Consider the following 21,513-nt stretch of genomic DNA (forward strand, 5'->3'; position numbering starts at 1 on the left):
ATTTTTTGTGATCCTCAGAACCAGAACTTTAGGTGTCTCAGAAACTTTAAGTTTTAAAAAAGACCAGTTGTCCACAGAGTTTAGACAATTCCAAGGTGAAGCACTAAGGTTTGTCACAATCAAGCTAGCAGTAAATATAGCTCCTTATTTGTTTTAATAAAGGAATAAATTAATAAGTAAACTTCATTTTGTCTGCCCATATGTATACATATATATGTGTGTGTGTGTGTATATATATATATAAACACACACATACTTGACATCTATTCACAAAACACAGACTTATATTCTGTCTGAAAATAACTGACCTGGCATATTTGAATTAACTTCATTAATTACCTTAATATGATTAACTCTCTAAGTTTCCAATGTAAACAGTAATAATATTATTTTTAGAAGGCATTAGAACCAAAAAGAATTATAAGTTTGTTCACAAGATATACAGTATTCTCATGGGATAGTGCAGCAGGTCCTGCTCAGCTGGTTAAACCTTAAAAAACAGTAGTGTAAGAAAGTTGGCGTAACCATTTAGGACACTGTACGTCATAGCTACCTGGCTAATTATTATCTTAGTTCCCGTAGTTTTTATATTAACCAATGGAAATTAGTCAAATGGTTAGTTATGGCAAGTAATATAAAAAATATGCAGTAAAAAACTAAAGTTAACAAATCCCTTCTTCCTGAAGTGAAAAATAACTAAAATTGTTTTCAATGTATTTGCTTTCTTTATATACTTGGAGAGTTAAGTAAATAACGTATTAACAGACTGAGTCTTCCTCCTTAAAAAGAAAACATCAAAAAGACCTGATGACACAATACAATACAAAGGAAACAAACTTTTTCAAAATCATTTTTTCAACACCAAGTAAAAATTTATGTGAGACATGAGAAATTACTTGTAAATTATCTCATGTAAAGGTAATAGAAAACAGCAAGTTTTTTTGAAAAGTAAACACCTTGAAATAAAGCTATTGGAAATTATAATCCCATTTCTTCTTGGACAGATAATAAAAATAGAATATTGGATGAGGAACTCTGATAAAATATTATGAAATTTCTTATAAGAAGATGCAAACAATAACTTTGCATAGTTACATTACGTATGGGCATAAGAATAGAGAAATTCAGATCCTCACCCACAGCCTTTTTGATCTTCGACTGCTTTTTACATGCTCTCTAGCTTAAGCTGCAGAGTAATGAAAGAGCCAGCATCCTCTCCCCTGGACTGAGATGCCCCAGGAGTTCTCAGCTGAATGGCTGAGCTCTTCACAGCCTTTGCCTATAATTAAGGTCTCATAGCCCAATGTTTTGGAATCATACAAGAAAAAATCTCAGTTATGTGGACAAGAAAAGCCCGGAGACTGTGCACACAGTCACTTTAGTCAAACTGGATATCCATCCTTCTTGCTGATATTGCAAAATAAATTCTATTGCATGCAGCCACACTTAACAAATTTGACTGCCTGGTGGGATGTCTAAAGCTACAAACACCATGGAGGTACACAACTCTGTAGAGACAGAAATTCTGATTACTAGCACCCCTCAAGGGTGCCCAGCCTGTATGTCCCATAAGGTATACACAGTTCACAAAGCCAGTCAGGCATCCTGAAGCTTGTTCTGAACTGACGTCCCCAGTGGGATCCATCACACAATCAAACATGTGTTTCTTGTGATGCAGAAGGGACAGCAAAGTTCTCAGAAAGATGTCAGTTGAAAGAGGCTTCTCCTGCCACAGAGATTAACTCAGCCCCTTCTGCCCACATGTAACAGATCCTCAGGAAAGGCAGCTGTCAGGTTTCTTATCACTCTTGCACAGGAACACATTTCTGAAACACTCTCTGCTGTACATCCACTGCAAGAACGCAGAGGTTCATATATGCCTCACTATCATGGAGCATATATAGTGCATGCTTCCAGAAATATGCATGAGGTCTGTTTCTGGCATGAGAAAAAGCACAGCAGTGTGCTATCTTTGCAGTCTGGATCCACCAGCCAGAAGAGTTGGGCTTATACAGTCTAGCACATATACATGACATGATAACAGTAAGGAGTAATTCAGATCTGGCTCATTTTTGCTACATGGTATTTTCCTAGTAGCAAAGGCAGGAGGTTGTTTCCTGAATATGGAGAATGCAGATTGAAGACCTGCACCACAGCTGAGAGATAATAAATAAGTCACTGCAACTCTATCAGGTTTGGGGGTGTGCACATTCCCTTGGGCTTGCACAAGCAGGGTTTCATGCCAGGCTCTGCTGCAGGTGACTTTTTCTGAGCAAGACTCTAACATAGTGACAGCCCCCTGTAGCACCACACTGAAGCTAAGAGCTTCACTTCTGAGTGTTCAGTTTCACAAGCTTGACATTATTTTAAGATAGCTTTTTCCTACGCAATCTGAATTGAGAATGAACACAGATTGTGACAGAATTTAAACTCCTTACTTTATTTCATGGATGGTTCTATTTATTCTCTCTTTCCTTTTTTCCCTAGCTATAATGACATTTTGCAGGTCTTTTCAAAATCAGCATTTTACTTTTCTTGTCAGCAGGGATGAGGTTGAAGCAGTTAAGATAAACGACTGGAACTCTGCCATCCAGGTGGACTGTCAGCATGTTAAAAAACAGATTGAAACTGGGAAGGAACTAAGTGAAAACTTATGCCCTGTTGGCTGCTTTTCATTAAGAAACATTTGCTCATGAATCTTACATTTTCAGTCTGGATTGCACTGAGTGATAAGAGCATGACATCATAGTCTTTTCTGAATTGGGAGGGTAACATCTGAAAAAAACAACTTCACAAAGAATAGAGGTTTTAGTCTTTTTTTCACTCTTTATTTTATTTTAAAAAATTAAATAGCCTTTTCACCAATTGTATTTCAGATCTTTTTTAGAAGACCCAAACCATGCCTTGGAGACTGTGCACTGAGTCCCACTGACCTCAGAAGGACTATGTCTCTTACGAGCTTACTTCAATGGATTTTGGTATCTAATTCTACATTTTTCAAGAGATTTGTGGCTTTCAGGGACTTTGGATTTCCCATCTGCATAAATCATAAGAATGTGCTTACAAGAAAGTGCCACTCACTGGACTTATGAAAATCAAGCCTCCAGCTAGTTCTATAGATTTTTATCTATAGAGAGCAAACCCACAAAATAAATTCATTCTGAAAACATAAACTTCTGGGTATTTTTTCTTTTGGGGACAAGGAAAGAACTATTTACTTCTTTACTGATATATTCACACATTTTTTATGAAGTCATTTTCAGTGCATACCAAAAGCATTTGATGTTTCTATAAGTGAAAAACTGGAAGTGAAAATGCTGAAATTCATTTCTCCTGAGTAAATCTAGAAAACAGTTCATTGAGCAATGAAGCCTTGGAGATCTGGATTCTGTTTGCAGCTCTGTCGTGACCTGGAGAGATACCCTATAAAGGGATCCCTCTGCATGAGCCTCCCCATCTGTAAGTGATGTAACTCTTCTCCAATATGAAGAGGACCTTTAGATCATGGTCTGGAAGCTAGCGATGCATATCACTTTACAAAGAACTGACCTGTGCCACAGTTTGCCAGTTAGTAGCATCATCCTCACTTGGATGGATTCCTTGATTCCACCTCCTCTGAACAACATAGATCACAGGCTCAATGGAAATATTGAATTTTGAAGACCACTTTACTTCCAGGTCTCCAGACTGAAGTTCTGTGAATTTTAATTCTTTCCGGGGTTTCAGTGGAACACCTGTAATAGGAACGTGCAGACAAAAATATGTGAGTAATTTACAATATGTGATTAAACCATAAGTAGATGAAGCTGTATTAAAAAAATAATTAAAAAAAAAAAAGAGGTTGCTGGTCAGACAGAAGGAAAAGAGGGGAGAATGGATAGGCTGATGAGCATGGGAGTTTCAGAAGTGCTCATAGCTAACCTATCTCTGCTAACAGTAAAAAGTGTTTCTAAAAAAATCTTCAAAATTATTTCTTTATTTCATTTAAAAACTAAAGGATCTGAAAATTGTAAGGTAAAACTGATCTCACAGAAAACACTTTCCAAATATGCTTTGATAATGTGGAGAAAGACCCCTTTGATTCTAAGCAGAATCAGCTATACCTGTTCTTCAGTTTTTCACCTAATTTCTCCTTAAACACATCTGATGAAAGAATTTCCACAGCATCACATAGTAATCTGTCCCACTACTTCTCTATCCTTACCATTAGAAAGCTTTCTCACTACCTTGTTTAGTCTCCTCTGCTGCATCTTAAACTCAATACTTGTCCATGATGTTCATGGACTGTGAAGAACAGACTCTTTAATCTATGGAGGAGCCTTTTATGTATGGCACGACTGTTATCATGCCTCTGAATGTTTTCTTCTTCAGTCTAATAACCACAGTGCACTCCATTTTCCTTTTAAATCAGTGTTTCTAGACCTCTGATCATTCTTGCAGTTGTCTCTGGAAACTCTCCCATTGGCCCACAGCCCTTCTCCAGAGTCAAGCCTAAAACTGGATACAGACTGTGTCTAAGCTCTTACCAGTGTAGACTAGAGAAGCAGGATTATTTCACACATAGTACATTAGTCTGACATACTTAAGAAAGCTGTTTGCCTTCTCCATGGCAGCATGATCTTACTGACTCACATGCAGCTGTATTGTATGATGTGTCACTCTCCACTCTTCCCTAAAGATCGAGGAAAGGTAATTCCAAGGCATCTTTGAATAGATATGTTATATCTAATGTATACTGTCTAATTGTTATATTTCAGAGACAAAGATGTCTTCCTAAAATTTTACAGTAATTTCTCATTACACGGTGACACTGAAGGACCGTTATTTCTGTTGTTTCTACTGCTGGTAACATGACTGTCCTGGTTTTGGCTGGGATAGAGTTAATTTTCTTCTTAGTAGCTGGTATAGTGCTGTGTTTGGATTTAGGATGAGAATAATGTTGATAACACACTGATGGTTTAGTTGTTGCTAAGCACTGCTTACACCAGTCAAGGACTTTCCAGCTTCCCCTGCTCTGCCAGGTGCACAAGAAGCTGGGAGGGGGCACAGACAGGACAGCTGACCCAGACTGGCCACAGGGCTATGCCGTACCGTATGGTGTCATGCTCAGCATATAAAGCTGGGGGAAGAAGAAGGAAGGGGGGAAAATTCAGAGTGATGGCGTTTGTCTTCCCAAGTAACCGTTACGCATGGTGGAGCCCTGCTTTCCTAGAGATGGCTGAACACCTGCCTGCCGATGGAAAGTAGTGAATGAATTCCTTGCTTTGCTTCACTTGCATGCCCAGCTCTTGCTTTATCTATTAAACTGTCTTTAGCTCAACCCACGAGTTTTCTCACTTTTACTCTTCCGATTCTCTCCCCCATCCCACCGGAGGGGAGTGAGCAAGCGGCTGGGTGGGGCTTAGTTGCCGGCTGGGGTTAAACCACGACGATCACCTTTTTGAAAACATCTGCAGTAGCTTGAGGCAAAAAACAGCTCTTCAAATTTGGCATCTTTTGATTAAATCAACAAATCAAGTGTTAGATACATTTCTCTAGACAGACTTTAGGAACTCATATATTTGAGTGTGCAGCATTTTGTCACTTCAGGATATGTCACAAATAAGATATCTATGCTGACATATAAACTTTCTTAGCAAGTTATCATATTAACTTTAGTTATTTTGTCACTTCAGTGGGTGCCCATGTAAGTCCAGTTGCATGTGTTGGTTCAATAAATTGTTTCCTACTCAGTCTGCCACAGATGACTGAGTACCAATATTTCCTTAGGTGAAGAAAGCACTTTTATATTTTAAGAGGTCTTCTAAATCTGATTATACAATTAGCTATAAGTAAATAATAATTGATATTGTAGCCCTTGAAGAAACCTAAAATCAACCTGAGGAAAATCCAGTGCTTAAATCTGGTTATCACAGCAGTTTAAACCCTGGATATCCTTCAACAGCCAGCAGTCCTAGTCTAATATAACGAACATCACAGAACATGTCAGTTCGGATTTCCACATTTGAAAATCCTTCTTTAATTATGATGTACAATAATCCTACAATTTGCATGTTAGGAAAACTTCCATCTGCTTTGCATTAGGGGCAGTTGGATTCACTTGATTGCAAGTATCTCAGCCTCTCCGCTGTTACGTAATTGCGTGCAGATGGAGCACAGCAGCACAAACAACGAGAGCACAGCACAAGTGCATTTTAAAATACTTTTGTAGAACCAGCACCATCAATTTCATATCCAGATGTGTAGATCCAATCACTCTTCAATGTGCTTTTTATTATGTAAATGGTCATCCCTTTCATCGTGCTGGAACAAATTAGTCCTCTGAAGTCTGCAGCACTTAACTGAAGAATTCAAATCACTGATTGCTGTATGTGTGCAATACCAGAGCCCAGGAAAAATGTTTCTAAAGGTGTCTCTCAGATGGCACATGCATCTCCATCCCATAAAAAATAAATGCACGCTGGTCCATCATAAGAATCTGTACCTTAAATGTCAGTTTCCCAGGAATTCAAAAAGTTTCCGTGGAAGCGTTTTGGACAGTAAAGAGTACATTCATGGCGTTAGTACGATTGTAAACACAGTTGTTCAAAGACTCAGAGATGCACACCTTTAAAACTGTACACTAATTTTTTAATACAAAACTATATTTCTTTAAGCATGAAAAGAGCCTTTCAACTGTGGATGACCATCTGGCTCCAGCTGTCCTATTATAACATTGTCGTACCATCATACCCTTTAAATGTCATAATCTTCTCTTTACAATTTACCTTGCCAAGATCTGCAGTTTGGTCTGCTGTATGGATTGCTCCCTTACAAGTTTCAGAAAAAATTAGTGTCCTGGTTTCAGCCGGGGTAGAGTTAATTTTCTTCCTAGTAGCTGGTATAGTGCTGTGTTTTGAATTTAGGATGAGAATAATGTTGATAATACACTGATGTTTTAGTTGTTGCTAAGCAGCCAAGGACTTTTCGGCTTTTCATACGTGCCTGCCAACGAAATGGCTGGAGGTGCACAAGAAGATGAGAGGAAGCACAGCCAGGTCAGTTGACCCAAACTGGCCAAAGGGATATCCCATACCATATGATGTCATGCTCAGCATATAAACTGTGGGGAGTTGGCTGGGGCATGTCTGCTGCTTGGGGACAGGCTGGACATTGGTCAGTTGGTGGTAAGCAATATTTTTTTGTTTGCATCACTTGTCTTTCTTGGGTTTTATTTCTCTCTCTTTTTGTTATTTTCCTTTTCATTACAATTATCATTATTATTATTATATTTTATTTCAATTATTAAACTGTTCTTATCTCAACCCACAAGTGTTCTCACTTTTACTCTTCTGATTCTCTTCCGATTCTCTTCCCCATCCCAACAGGGCGGGGTGGGGGGCGAGCAAGTGGCTGCATGGTGCCTAGTTGCTGGCTGGGGCTAAACGACAATTAGTTAGGCTGGTTTAGACAGCATGAACCCAAAATCTTTGTTAAAAAGGGGTCCTGGAAAGTTCAAACAAGTAGGTGTATCATCACATCTGAGAGACCACTAACTTCTGAACAGGAAAAGGTGATGGGTAATTTTTTGTAGAACACGATACATGTCCTTGTCCTTACTTGAGGATACCTACGTGCACATTAGACAGAGTGACCCTGATCAAGAATTTTCCATCCCTTTCTCTTCCTTCCTTTTTTTCTGCATTTTTAAACTGTGTTAATTTTAAGCAGAGATATCATCCCATTTCTATATCTGAAGTACCAAATCTACTTTAAGTGCTTACTGTTACTTATAACATCATTATGTCCATATAGAAAAAAATGAGGTAGGCCATGGAGAAGGGACACTTTCTGAAGTCCTTCACTAGTTGAGACAATATAAAGGAGGTGGATAAGGCAGATGACAGAAGAGTAGGGAAGAACATTTCATATCTCCAGTAAAGGGAAATAAAAATGTGAAGACTACATAACTGATTAGTAATACTCCCAAAACAGATGAAAAATTGCAATGATAATGGACAGTTTGAAGATTATAGCAAACACAAGCCAATAAATAATAAACAATAAACAATTAGGGTAACAAGTAACTGGACTTGTTATGTTAATCCAACAACATTTGCAATATATGACTTTGGTGCGAGTGTACCTACATTAATATTCTTTTAGGATTGGGCTTTAGCACTTAGTACTAGAGCACAAATCCAGTTTGTAACCCTAGCAAATCAGATGGGTATTTTATATCTTCTGTTGTAACTAATCTCCAGAGCTTGATCAACACTGAAACTATAGGAACTTAAGTGAGTTAATCGGTGACGTCAAGACTGGACGCAGCCTGGGCTGCAGTGATCATGCACTGGTGGAGGTCACAGTCCTGAGGGATATGGGTCAGGAGAAGAGTAAAGGCAGGAACCTGAATTTTAGGCATGCAAACTTCCAACTCTTCAAGAAGTTAATCAACAGGACCCCCTGGGAAATGGCCCTCAAGGACAAGGGAGCAGAACAGAGCTGGCAGATCTTTAAGGATGCTTTCCATAAAGCGCAAGAGCTCTCAATCCACAGGTGTAAGAAATCAGGAAAAGAAGGGTAGAGACCAGCATGGATGAGTCAAGACCTGCTGGTCAAACTAAAGTGCAAGATGGAAATGCACAGGCAGTAGGCGCAGGGACAGGTATCCTGGGAAGAGTATAGGGATGCTGCCCAGCTGTGTAGGGATGGGGTCAGGAAGGCCAAGGAGCAGCTGGAGATGAACGTGGCAAGGGACACAAAGAATAATAAGAAGGGCTTCTATAGGTATGTCAGCCAGAAAAGGAACGTCAAAAAAAGCATGCCCTCCCTGGTGAGCAAGACTGGCAAACTGGTAGCAACAGACGACGAGAAGGCTGAGGCACTCAACAATTTCTTTGCCTCAGTCTTCACGGGCAACCTCTCTTCCCATACCTCTCGAATGGGTGGACCACAAGATGGGGACTGGGGGAGCAAAGTCCCTCACACTGTAAGAGCAGATCAGGTTTGTGATCACCTGAGGAACTTAAACATACATAAGTCTATGGGACCTGGTGAGATGCATCCCAGAGTCCTGAGGGAATTGGCTGATGTAGTTGTCGAGCCACTCTCCATGATATTTGAAAAGTCATGGCAGTCAGGGGAAGTCCCTGGGGACTGGGAAAAGGGAAACATTGCACACATTTTTAAAAAGGGTAGAAAGGAGGACCCTGGGAACTACCGACCTGTCAGCCTCACCTCTGTGCCTGGGAAGATCATGGATCCTAGAAGCTACGCTAAGGCACATGGAGGACAGGGAGGTGATTCGAGACAGCCGGCATGGCTTCACTAAGGGCAAGTCCTGCCTGACCAACCTAGTGGCCTTCTGTGATGGAGTGACTACATCAGTGGACAAGGGAAGAGCTACGGATGTCGTCTATCTGGACTTCTGTAAGGCCTGTGACACAGTCCCCCACAGCACCCTTCTCTCTAAATTGGAGAGAGATGGATTTGGTGGTTGTACTGTTTGGTAGGTAAGGAATTGGCTGGATGGTTGCATACAGAGGGTAGAGGTCAATGGCTCAATGTCCAGATGGAGATCAGTGACAAGTGGTGTCCCTCAGGGGTTGGTATAGGGACCAGTACTGTTTAATATCTTCATCAATGACATAAACAGCGGGATCGAGTGCACGCTCAGCAAGTTTGCAGATGACACCAAGCTGAGTGGTGCAGTCGACATGCCTGAGGGATGGGATACCATCCAGAGGGACATGGACAAGCTCGAGAAGTGGGTCCGTGTGAACCTCATGAGGTTCAACAAGGCCAAGGGCAGGGTCCTGCACATGGGTCGGGGCAACCCCCAGTATCAACACAGGCTGGGGGATGAAGGGATTGAGAGCAGCCCTGCAGAGAAGGACTTGAGGGTACTGGTGGATGAAAAGCTGGACATGAGCTGACATTGTGCGCTTGCAACCCAGAAAGCCAACTGTATCCTGGGCTGCATCAAAAGAAGTGTGGCCAGCAGGTCGAGGGGGATGATTCTGCCCCTCTGCTCTTGTGAGACTCCACCTGGAGTACTGTGTCCAGCTCTCGAGTCCTCAGCACAGGAAAGAGATGGACCTGTTGGAGTGGGTCCAGACGAGGGTCAGAGGGACAGAACACCTCTCTTGGAAGAAAGGCTGAGACAGTTGGAGTTTTTCAGCTTGGAGAAGAGAAGGCTCTGGGGAGACCTTATTTTGGCCTTTCAGTACTTAAAGGGGGCTTATAAGAAAGGTGGGGACAGACTTTTTAGCAGGGCCTCTTGCAATAGGACAAGGGGTGATGGTTTTAAACTAAAAGAGGGTAGATTCAGACTACATATAAGGAAGAAATTTTTTTATAATGAGGGTGGTGAAACACTGGAACACATTGCCCAGAGTGGTAGTAGATGCCCCATCCCTGGAAACATTCAAGGTCAGGTTGGACAGGGCTCTGATCAACCCGATCTAGTTGACGATGTCCCTGTTCATTGCAAGGGGGTTGAACTAGATGTTCTTTAAAGGTCCCTTCCAACCCAAACTATTCTGTGATTCTATGATTCTAACTTCTGTAGACTGTTAGATTCAATCTGAGTTCATTTTCTAGCTGTGAGTGCCATCAAAATGATAAGAATAAGTACTGAACATATTCACTAGATCTTAGTCATGCTTGCAGAGTTTGCTCTTCCTTAGTGACAGGAATGTCATTTACACCTGGAGGAAATGAATAGCAAGCCTGTTCCGCTTCTATTTGTCCTTTGTTACAGAAAGACAGGTTGAAGAGGCTAATTAGCTGAATTCATCAGCTGAGAAGGCAGTACAGTATTGGGCTTGCCCTTCCTCTGCAAGACATATATGCTCTTACAAGTAAGCACCTCCTGCAGGTAGATGATAAGATGTTAGAGAAGGTTAGTTTTGTTCCTATATAATTAAGCTGAACAGCAGTAGACTTTGCAGTTTGCAGTTATACAATGTATCATATCCTGTCATACCCTGTGTCATCTCCAAAAGCATGTAGTCTAATTTCATTTGTTTGCTTGCTTGTTTGTTTTGCTTTTACCTTTTCCAGCTGTTACATTTACTGGAATGCTTTGTAGTTGTGGTATGGTGCCTGATCATGTAAATCATTACATATACAACATGAATGCCAGTTTATCACTCTGGTCATCAAATTTTCTCTATTTATATAAGTAAATAAGACAGTGCTTCCTGATGGCCCATCCTGTACACGCAAAGACAGGATTCAAAAGTCAAAGCACATTATTTCTGACATACATTCTTATCACTAGGGACATTCAAAAAGATACATCAACACTTCAGTTAAAGTAATGAACTTAAGAATAAAATCACCATCTCCTTCACATATTTTACCATTTTTCCATCCACAGATGGAAATAAGTCTGGATTTAGACCTAAGTCTGGAGCTTAGTTCATAGTTCTGCTGATTAGGCTCTCCACAGAGTGCCCATGCTATCAGAAGAATAACTGATTGATATTTATTTTTTATAAGTGAAGTAAGGAGAATGGATTTCTAACCAAACATTCTGACTCTGTGGAACAAGTAAATGCCTTTCATAAATGCTCATTGTTCTGTTTTAGGAGCACATTTTCAGAATATTTCCATCTATAAAGCTTTTTTTAATTCCAACAAATTAAAATCTGGAGTTTGTCTAAGCAAATAATTTCTTAGTCTATGTGTTCTTGCCGATGGATGTCAAGGAAAACCTTTTTTCACAGAATCTCAGGACTCAAATCAATTAAAAATTTTTGAATAAGATTGCCTTAGATTTAAATAAGGAATTAATATTTATATGTGGATATTATGATCTTTCACTATTTTGTTCTTAGGTGATTAAGAACACCAATGCCAAATATACTGCATTGATTTGTTCTTTTACCACATATCTCACACTTCTTATTTGGTAGTCCTACCTGCTTGGCTTATAAACATAAATGTTATTTGTGATTAATAGGACTTGAACTATTTATCATTAAATATTTTCCTGCTGCATTCTCTCTCATCTGCATCAAATTAAGTGAGATTTCACCTAAATTGGCAAGTTTGTTCTGCTTAAGATGATTCATAATAGCCACATGTTTACATTCCACAGATTTCCAGACATGGGCTTCACAAGGGGAAAGAAATTCAGAAACCTGAGCAACATTTTTCCTAGTTTTCCGCCCTTTCAGTGTCCAGGCACATCCCTACAGGCGCCTCTCGTTTTTCTTCCCATCCATACAAAGTCCTATGAAATGAAAGTCCTGGCTTTCTAGGAGACTTTATTATGGCCTGAAGTTATTAGCCCAGTATGAGTACATATTAATAAACTCTGTAAATAAAAAATAAACTACCTTTGTACAGATTTTTTGGAACTTGGCATGTATGACCGCATCCATTGGAACAGCATTTCTTCACTCCAGAACATTCACTATCAGCTTCACAGCTTTCAACACAGGCAGCTGCAAAACCACTGGCCTTCTCAGGTGCTGGGCAGTCCCCTTGCTTCACAGACAGGATGTACTTAAGGAATTCACAGCTAGTTAGGCATTCATAATTCTTCTTGGGGAAAAGAGGCTAAAGGGAAAACAAAAGACTTGTATAAAGTTTTCAACAGGAATAAAACAAAACAAAAAAATAGAAAAAATGTTGTATGTTTTCCAAGACCTCCTAAAGGAAAATTCAGATTTTTAGCTTTTGCAAGACTATCCCTGAAGATTTATATATTCAAGCCACTTCTAAAAAAGCATTCCAAGTACAGAATGATGAATTCCCTCAAGTAAGACCACCATCTTTAATGGAATAAAGTTGTTTATATCTGCCAGCTTTCCCTTGTTTTCCTCGCATTGCCTGGCTACAAAGTTGCTCAATGACAGATGAAAAACATTCCCAAAACAAAGGGGAAGCAATAGTCAGACAGACTTTTTTGGACTTCCCCACATTCCTCCCTTTGTACTTCATAACACTTTACCCACAATATCTGATGTAATGCCACTCTAGATAAATAAGTGAAATCTTGTCTCATTATACTGTTTGAACTGAGTTGGCTAAGGGAAGATTTTGAAGCATTTTTATGTTCTTGACAGCATATTAGTAATTCTATAACTCTTCGTGGAACTGGAACTAAATTTCTGATAAAATGATCATCAGAAAATAGAGACTAAAATAAGCCTTAAATATCTTTATTGAAGATCAAAGTGAATATTACTTCTTTGAGAAATCAAGTCCTAGATATATGAGAGGTTGCTTCAACACATAGACATTTTATAGCATGTGTACTACTCAGAGGTCTGCAAGGTTCACTTAAAACTGTATTAAAAGTAGCATCTAGCACCCTGGGGAGAACATTGTGTGTGATGTGGGGATTTCATCTCCCCTTTTATCTGGTGCTTTATTTAGTTTGGTGCAAAAACAGCTAAAGTGGTTCTCTCAAAGTGATTGGTGGAACTGTAGATGGGCAACCCATGTAACTGGGGTTATCTGTAGCCTGCCTTTCTACCTCAGAGCAACCAAAAACCTTCCACTCTGACAGATCTGATTTACAGGTTTCTAAACCTACACAGGAATTATAACCCACTCTCCATACAACTATTCATGTAACTTCTGCAACTTCCTTCCATATTCAAAAGTTTTACTTTCTTATTTTTACTGTTCTCATATTTCTGGCAAAATGAAGACGACTTCACTATTATGGAGGCCCAGGTGTTTCACAGACTATGTGTCAGTTTATTCTCCAAAGCCACTGTGGTCCAAGAACGTACCACTATGTTACCTCTCCCATCTTGTCCTACAGAGTAGTCCAGAATTTTTGAATCAGGCTTTTAAGGATGCATTTGGGTGTTACGGCTTAACCAGCCTAAAGCCTGCCAAAATGAGCAGTGCTTGTATCTCCTACTGACCCCAGTGATCCTTGGACATGCACTCCTGCTGTTCCCCCCATTGGAATGTACCTAATCCCATGGTTAGCCAGTTAAGACGCTAAACCAGCAGGAAACCAAATTTATGACAAAAAAAGGAGTCAGGAAAACTGTCTCCTTTTCTCCTTTTCTTCAGGTTCCTTTAACATTTGTACACTCATTCAGTAGATAAGAAGTAACATACCAAGCAGGGACCTTGAGAAACACAAAGCTAAATTGTTGCTTCCAGATTTTTTACAAAATAAAAAAAGATTTAAAACACTCTCAAAGGAAAACAGCCTTGTTTAATTCAATCAAACAGTGTCTACGGAGCATACGTGAGTCTGAGAGAAAGGAAAGTGGTCCAGTGTTTTTATGTGTGTGTGTGTGTGAAGCTAATTTCAAATCCTAAAACATCACAAATTTGCAGCTACTTAATTAAAAACTTTATAGCTCCCTGAGGCATAATACGTCCTCAAGGCTTCTCCTCCTCACCCTATTTCACAGCTCATTTTTCAGTTAGCTGCTAAATGCGTTGCTCTTCATTACAGGCCTTTGAAGTTCTAAATTTAGCTTCAGCCACAAAACACTAATCAAAGAGGGATGCTCACTGTTTTTAACTACAATAGAACAGTGTTCTACAAATGTTTTTCTTTTAAACCAATTTTACACGTATTTTCACCCATATCTGAAACATACAGCCTGAGTGAGAAGTGATATACGAGAATTACATAAATTAGATCCACTAAAACTGCTTTATTACACTACTCTAGAGTTTTGTATATGAGGAAGCAGAAATTAATCTGGGTCAAAGAACTCTTACAAGGATTGGTTTTCATGAGAAATTTCTACTTTGTCTTCTAATGTAACTACATAGATCAGCAATCCAGTAAACCCTATTTACACAGTTGGATCTAATTTTTTTTTTAGTTGAAATTACAGCTTTTCCTAATCATCTTCATGATGCTTAAAATCATTTTAACATAAGACATGCTCTCGTATGAGAAAAAGACTGCCCACAGTGATGAGGGAGGAGTTAAATCAGTATATCAGTGAGATCAATATATCAATTAAGGTCATTTCTATTTCTTTATAGGAAAAGCTGAAAATCTTCATAAACATACACTTTCATAGACTTGAATAAAGTTGTATCTTTATATTTAGTTATAATAAAACAACTTTCTATTGAAATTATATTTCCATTTTGTACTAAAAAAACACTTAAAAACTGTAACAGCTAACTTCCACCAATTCAGCAAAGCCATGTTTTAAATCCAATAAAACCATCTGCTTTTTTGTAGTAGTTAACTGATCCATGTTTGCTTATTCACAAGGTTATTCTGATACATGATTCAGAAACAGTTTTTCAAAGACTCGTTCCTGAATAATTATGTATTTTGGTAGTAGTCTTCTGAACTAGGAGTCCACAATCCAGTTACTCCCGGAGAGTTATTCTTTTAGGAATCAGATTGACTTTCACATACAGGAAAGCCATCTTTTCTAGCTACCCTGCACAAGGATTTTCACACAAGGACATTTGTCTCTTAAACAAAGATACTCTTTCTTACACATGGCCAGAAAAGATAGAAGGGCATGTGGTAGAAACAGCATCTTTCTTACAGGAGGGATTTAACAGCATCATCTGAGAAAAGCTAGGTAAATGTGGCTGGATCAAGTCTTAAAACTTCAAGTTGAGATAAATTATTTGGTCAGAAAAAAAAAATCTTTCTTTTTAAACTCAGGCTTAATATGGCTAAATCGTTATATGTGTATCCATTCAAATGAAGGCAAATGCTGTTAAAAATCCCATGTTTGTCAGCTGTCTCCTTAGAGCTAATAATTTAAATAAAAGAGACAGCTAGAACAAAGTGAGAAAGATTGCCCTTGGGCTGACGTACCTCACAGAAGCTTTGGCAATGGTTTTTCTTCAGGTCCCAGGACTCTTTGCAGGGCTCCAGGCACTAGGAAGAATCAGGAGGCAGAGAATTGTCAAGAATAGAAATAAATAAACAACAACAAATGACCTCATCTCTTCTCCAATTGTTTGTTTGGCTCATAGGAAGTTAATAATAGGCTTCAAAAATCCACTTCTCCTGAGGATAAGATTGTGTCATTGAGTCATGGTGTCAGAGCAAGGTCATGTCAAGCCATGGTTAGATTACAAGAAATATTTTCAGTATTTCTTACTGTACAAGGCAATTTCCTCACTTATTTATATGCCATCCTATTTTCCGTCTTATTGAATCTAGGTCCTAATACCATTTAACACCGTGTCACTTGTTCACAGAGACAATGTCAAAAAGCACTGCTCTAAACTACAGAAAGTTAAATCTTCTCCTCACTGACCAGCCTAAAAATTAGATGGGCACATTGCCTTCCCAAGCGAGAAACTATTTCATCAAGCTATGGAGCAAACTCAGCAGAGGTTTAACCACTATTCCTGTATAAATAGACACTGTTCACTAGTCTGTTAGCAAAACCACTTTATTTCAAGTACCATATTATCATTTCTTCACCTTCAACCTCTACTGCAGTGCTTATGCAGAGAGTTGAGATTCAAACTCTGCAAACCAGAGTCAGGGTTCACAGCATAGCATAAAGAAAAATCACACTATTAAGAGCATTTACTGCAGCTGAAACATAAATTTAGACTCACACCCAGAAATCTTTTCTCTTCCTTTGTTAGACATATGATTTGGGAAAATACTGGCATTGTTGGGAGTTAATAACACCTACTCCTTCATAATAGTGGAAAGATACTTATTGCACCGAAAAGAAAGGCCTGTGACATGCAATTTAGTATTTATATAATTTGTTTCTCTTATACATAGTATTAGATTGGATCCATATACATTTATGCGATTCAAAAACAAGCATGAATACATATAGGCTGTATCTCAGCTGTCCACCTATATCATTAACGTACTAAAAAACCCCAGTGTTTTAAAAGTTACGCATTTTTCTTACTAACAACAAAGCCTGAAAAATATAATAAAATCATTAGTCACAGAGGTTGCATATTTCAGGAATGAAAAATACCACTCAAACATTTTCTCTCTATATATTTTGGTATTTTAGACTCGATTTCTAGCTCTTCAAAATTCACAATGTGCTGTATACAGAGTAATTAGAAGGATACATTATAAAATGTCACTGAAGTCAGTAAGTTTAATTAATTCCAGAGTGTTGTGTTCCTCCTGTGGTATAGTTACCACACATTTGAGCGCAATTCCTCTGTCATGCCAATTTTACAACTCTCCTAACTGCCTGATGGGTTTAGCCCCAAATTACAGGGGTAGAAATAGTGTAAAGACAAAACGGGCAACATTTCGACCACACTGGGACTTTATCAGTGATCCCCAAGGCTGTCAGGATTTCCATATCCTTGCCTTCTCTGAACTCTTGCTTCACTGCTGCACAGCCACACAGAGTGTATCTATCTAAACCAGCACATCCACAATCTTGAGATGACAACTAGGACCAAGTTCATGCTGACTGGACCACCTTCCTTGGAGGCTGTAGAGCAAAACAGTTGGTACTCCTGGAAGGAAATACCAAGATGCTGTATGCTTCAGAGGGTTTGTTCAAGGCGTTTGTACCAGGATGTCTTTACCTGCAATGCAAGTAGGCTCCAGCACTTAATGCCTTATCTGGCTGCCACTGTGTCTCAATAATCACTCAGGACAGCCCAGGCTACTTTCAGTTCAGCCCCAGCAACTCCTGCCATCAGGACAGGCAGAGACAATGGACATACCTGAGACACTTCAAAGGAAAGATGGACAAAATGAACCAGGGCTGAACAATATCCTGCAATCTGACTGCTCTCAGAATACTCCAAGGAAAACAGATGATGTAGCAAGACATAAGGCCTCCATCATATGGATGTCATCTATCTGGACTTCTGTAAGGCCTTTGACATGGTCCCCCACAACATCCTTCTCTCTAAATTGGAGGGAGATGGATTTGACGGGTGGACTGTTCGGTGGATAAGGAATTGGCTGGATGGTCACATTCAGAGGGTAATGGTCAATGGCTCGATGTTTAGATGGAGAACAGTGACAAGTGGTGTCCCTCGGGGGTCCGTTCTGGGGCCAGTGCAGTTCAATATCTTCATTAATGACATAGACAGCGGGATCGAGTGCACCCTCAGCAAGTTTGCAGATGACACCAAGCTGAGTGGTGCAGTCAACATGCCTGAGGGACGGGATGCCATCCAGAGGGATATGGACAGGCTGGAGAGGTGGGCCTGTGTGAACCTCATGAGGTTCAACAAGGACAAGTGCAGGGTCCTGCACATGGGCCAGGGCAATCCCCGGTATCAATATAGGCTGGGGGATGAAGGGATTGAGAGCAGCCCTGCCAAGAAGGACTTGGGGGTACTGATAGACAAAAAGCTGGACATGAGCCAGCAATGTGCTCTCACAGCCCAGAAGGCCAACCATATCTTGGGCTGCATCAAAAGGAGTGTGGCCAGCAGGTCAAGGGAGGTGATTCTGCCCCTCTACTCTGCTCTGGAGAGACCCCACCTGGAGTACTGCGCCCAGCTCTGGGGTCCTCAGCACAGGAAGGACATGGACCTGTTGGAGAGGGTCCAGAGAAGGGCTACAAATATGATCAGAGGGATTGAACACCTCTCTTATGAGGAAAGGCTGAAAGAGCTGGGGTTGCTCAGCCTGGAGAAAAGAAGGCTGCAGGGTGACCTTATTGCAGCCTTTCAGTACTTAAAGGGGGCCTACAAGAAAGATGGTGGCAGACTTTTTAGCAGGGACAGTAGCAATAAGACAAGGAGTAATGGTTTTAAACTAAAAGAGGGTAGATTCAGACTAGATATAAGGAAGAAATTTTTTACAGTGAGGGTTGTGAAACCCTGGAACAAGCTGCCCAGAGAGGTGGTAGATGCCCCACCCTTGGAAACATTCAAGGCCAGGCTGGATGGGGCTCTGAGCAACCTGATGTAGTTGAAGATGTCCCTGCCAATTGCAGGTGGGATGGACTAGATGACCTTTAAAGGTCCCTTCCATCCCAAAGCATTCTATGATTCTGTAATCCTGTGATCATAAGCTTTATAGGCTCTGATCAGAGTATACGCTCTTACCTATACATAAACAAAAAAATCTTTCTACTCCTGCTGCATGAGGAGTCCTCAGAGCACTGGGCTTAGCCTAGCACCATGGGCTGCCGCAGAAGCTGGTTGCCTAGCTTTAGTGGAGCTGTACCATTCTGTAGGTTGGAGAAAAACTGCTAGCAGACAGAAATGTGGCCAATAACTTTGCACTGCAAGAGTTTGGGACTGTCCTTCTAAAAAGGTCGTTATTAAGCTTGCAATAACAAAGATTAGAGCACCTCACAAACACTGAAGTTTGTGCATTTATGCTCTTAGCTACTCTGTTATGAGGTTCCTCTAAAGTGGGAAGCTGGAAAAGCTGGAAGCTTGGATCCAGTTCTCACCTTTGAGTCCTTGACTTAAACTGTAAATCAGCTGAGATCTTGAGATCCCCTCAACTGTCTGGTGAGCTTTAACCTCTGAATGGCAATAATCTCAGGTAGAGATATACCCTTTTTTCCCCATGAAGTCTCTCCTGATGTTTTTTTTATATGGAGAGGGAAATGTGTTCCAGATCCAATGTGTTATATACATGCTAGCTATGAAGAATGGCTACTGTGTACATAAATTTGTATTTTACCAGACATCTCAACTTTCCAATAAACTCTCTGTCCTCATAAACTTTAGCCTGCCTGGTTCTGTTAAACTTTCTCATCCCATTTATGTGTGTCACTCTGAGCTGAACCTTTTATCTGCAAAGGGTTGTGGTTTTTTTCTCATCTTTGGCATGCTTTGCTATGAATGTGCATCAAGATAACTCAACCAAAGAACATACATTTTGCAGTGCTCTGCAGAGTACTGTAGTAAAACATTTCTTTCTCTGCTAGGGATCTCCCCCATTTTTAGTCCATCTAGCCAAGGCAAGCACCAAGTTGAAAATTCTCTCAAGAAAAAGCAGAATCAGGCCTTACATTGACAGCAGCTGGAGGTTTTCTGACAGGTATCGTTCTGTGCATAATAAAAACTAAAATCAAGAAAATGTGAGTCCGAACTAGAACATCTGTTTTCTTAAATCCAAGTCTTCAGAGAATATAAAAAAAAGCATACACCTTAAAATTTAAAATTTGGATAATACATTTCTAATAATTTCAATGCAACTCAGCAAAGGCCTGACCCAAAGCTCCCCGAGAGCAACAGGAGTTATTTCACTGGTGTTCAGCTTAGCCTTGATGTCTGAAAGGAAAGCATTTCTCACCAATAAGAAGAGTTTCAAGGAAATACCTAAAACACCCACAAGAAAACTATTCCCACCCAGCAGGTAAACACATCCAGGTTTTCTGGATTAATGTAAATGTGTGTGCCTGTTAAAAGGATACTGAAATCCTCTATCCAGGATAAGGAGGAATCTAGGCCAAGCAGCAGCTGGCAGCTGGTTTTGGCTCTACCTTATGTAATAAAAAATACCTTGCAGACACTACCAGCCACCCTCAGAAGCTAAGCTTAGGTATGTAGATGGCAGACCACCAGCAGGCAGGAGGGCAGCAGCGTGGGAAGTGTCCCAGCAGTCCATTCAGCAGATGTCACTGGTCCCTTGGAGCCACTGCTGACTGCTGCCCTGGCACCACCATAAAGGCTGCTCTACTGCCGGGGCGGGAAGAGGTATGACACACAGCATTGAACCAGTCATTAGGGGCCGGTGGCACTCTTCAGAAGATGATGGGTGTTAATCACACTGGCCTTGCTAAATTGAATCCTCCTAAAGCACCCCATGTTTTATCATCTCCTGTGATTAAATCTGGGAGTTGTAGGCTTCCTTTCTTCATCCAGACTGATGCAGAGGTGTTATTCAGTACTAAAAAATTGCATCAAAAGCCAAAAGGAGTGCTAATAGAAAGCACCCCAGCATTTGTCATCCTTCAGAATTTGTGTGTGTGGATACATACGCACACACACACATAGGTATAAATATATATATCAGATACTACTATAGACCTGTTAATACTCAGACTGTATAAAATTAGGAACAAGGGCAATGAACTGTTTCATTCAAGGAAGAAGGATTGCTATTGCTTTAAAATATTTTGGTTTATATTTTTTATTTCATTTTTTAAAAATCTGCAGTTAAGGGCCCTGTTAGAGAATCCTTTTTTTGTTCTAATTTTTCAACTGTAAATAAAGCAACTATGAGATTTGTATATGATGCATGCCATTTACATTAGTTAGTAAAGGCCTTTTCAAAATGGTCCACCAACACTTTTGCTTAGGAAATGTTGCCTTTGACCTGAATGGGAGAGAGTTACACCAATATAGCAATTTTGAAAGTCTAATGAATTGCAAAGCATCATTTAAATATTGAAATTAATATTTATTCAAATACTGTATATTTATTCAAATATTACATTTAAATTAAATAGCTGAATATGACATATTTATAACTATATAAACATCAAACAATTATTTATTTCAGAGTAGGAGAGTCTACCCACAGTATTTTTGTCTAATAAGGCTTCTTCCTTCACCAAAGTGGAACCAAGTCACATGCAAACTGGTGTAAAAAGAATGGAAGTGTTAGAGCTGGAATTATTCTTTTCATTATCA

The 21,513-nt window shown here is 39.8% G+C and overlaps 1 protein-coding gene across 1 annotated transcript in view; it reads right to left on the reverse strand.

Moving 5' to 3' along the window:
* Window positions 1-21,513, reverse strand: part of ANOS1 (anosmin 1) — a gene marked incomplete at both ends in the record, with an annotated part of 145,799 nt that overhangs the window by 46,667 nt on the left and 77,619 nt on the right. The window contains 3 exons of the mRNA XM_082305051.1: window positions 3,550-3,734; window positions 12,330-12,552; window positions 15,770-15,832. Of these exons, the coding sequence (XP_082161177.1) occupies window positions 3,550-3,734; window positions 12,330-12,552; window positions 15,770-15,832 (471 nt within the window). The remainder of the gene's footprint in view (window positions 1-3,549; window positions 3,735-12,329; window positions 12,553-15,769; window positions 15,833-21,513) is intronic.

Source organism: Platalea leucorodia, assembly GCF_965183815.1.
Source record: "Platalea leucorodia genome assembly, chromosome: 2".
Lineage (NCBI taxonomy): Eukaryota > Metazoa > Chordata > Aves > Pelecaniformes > Threskiornithidae > Platalea > Platalea leucorodia.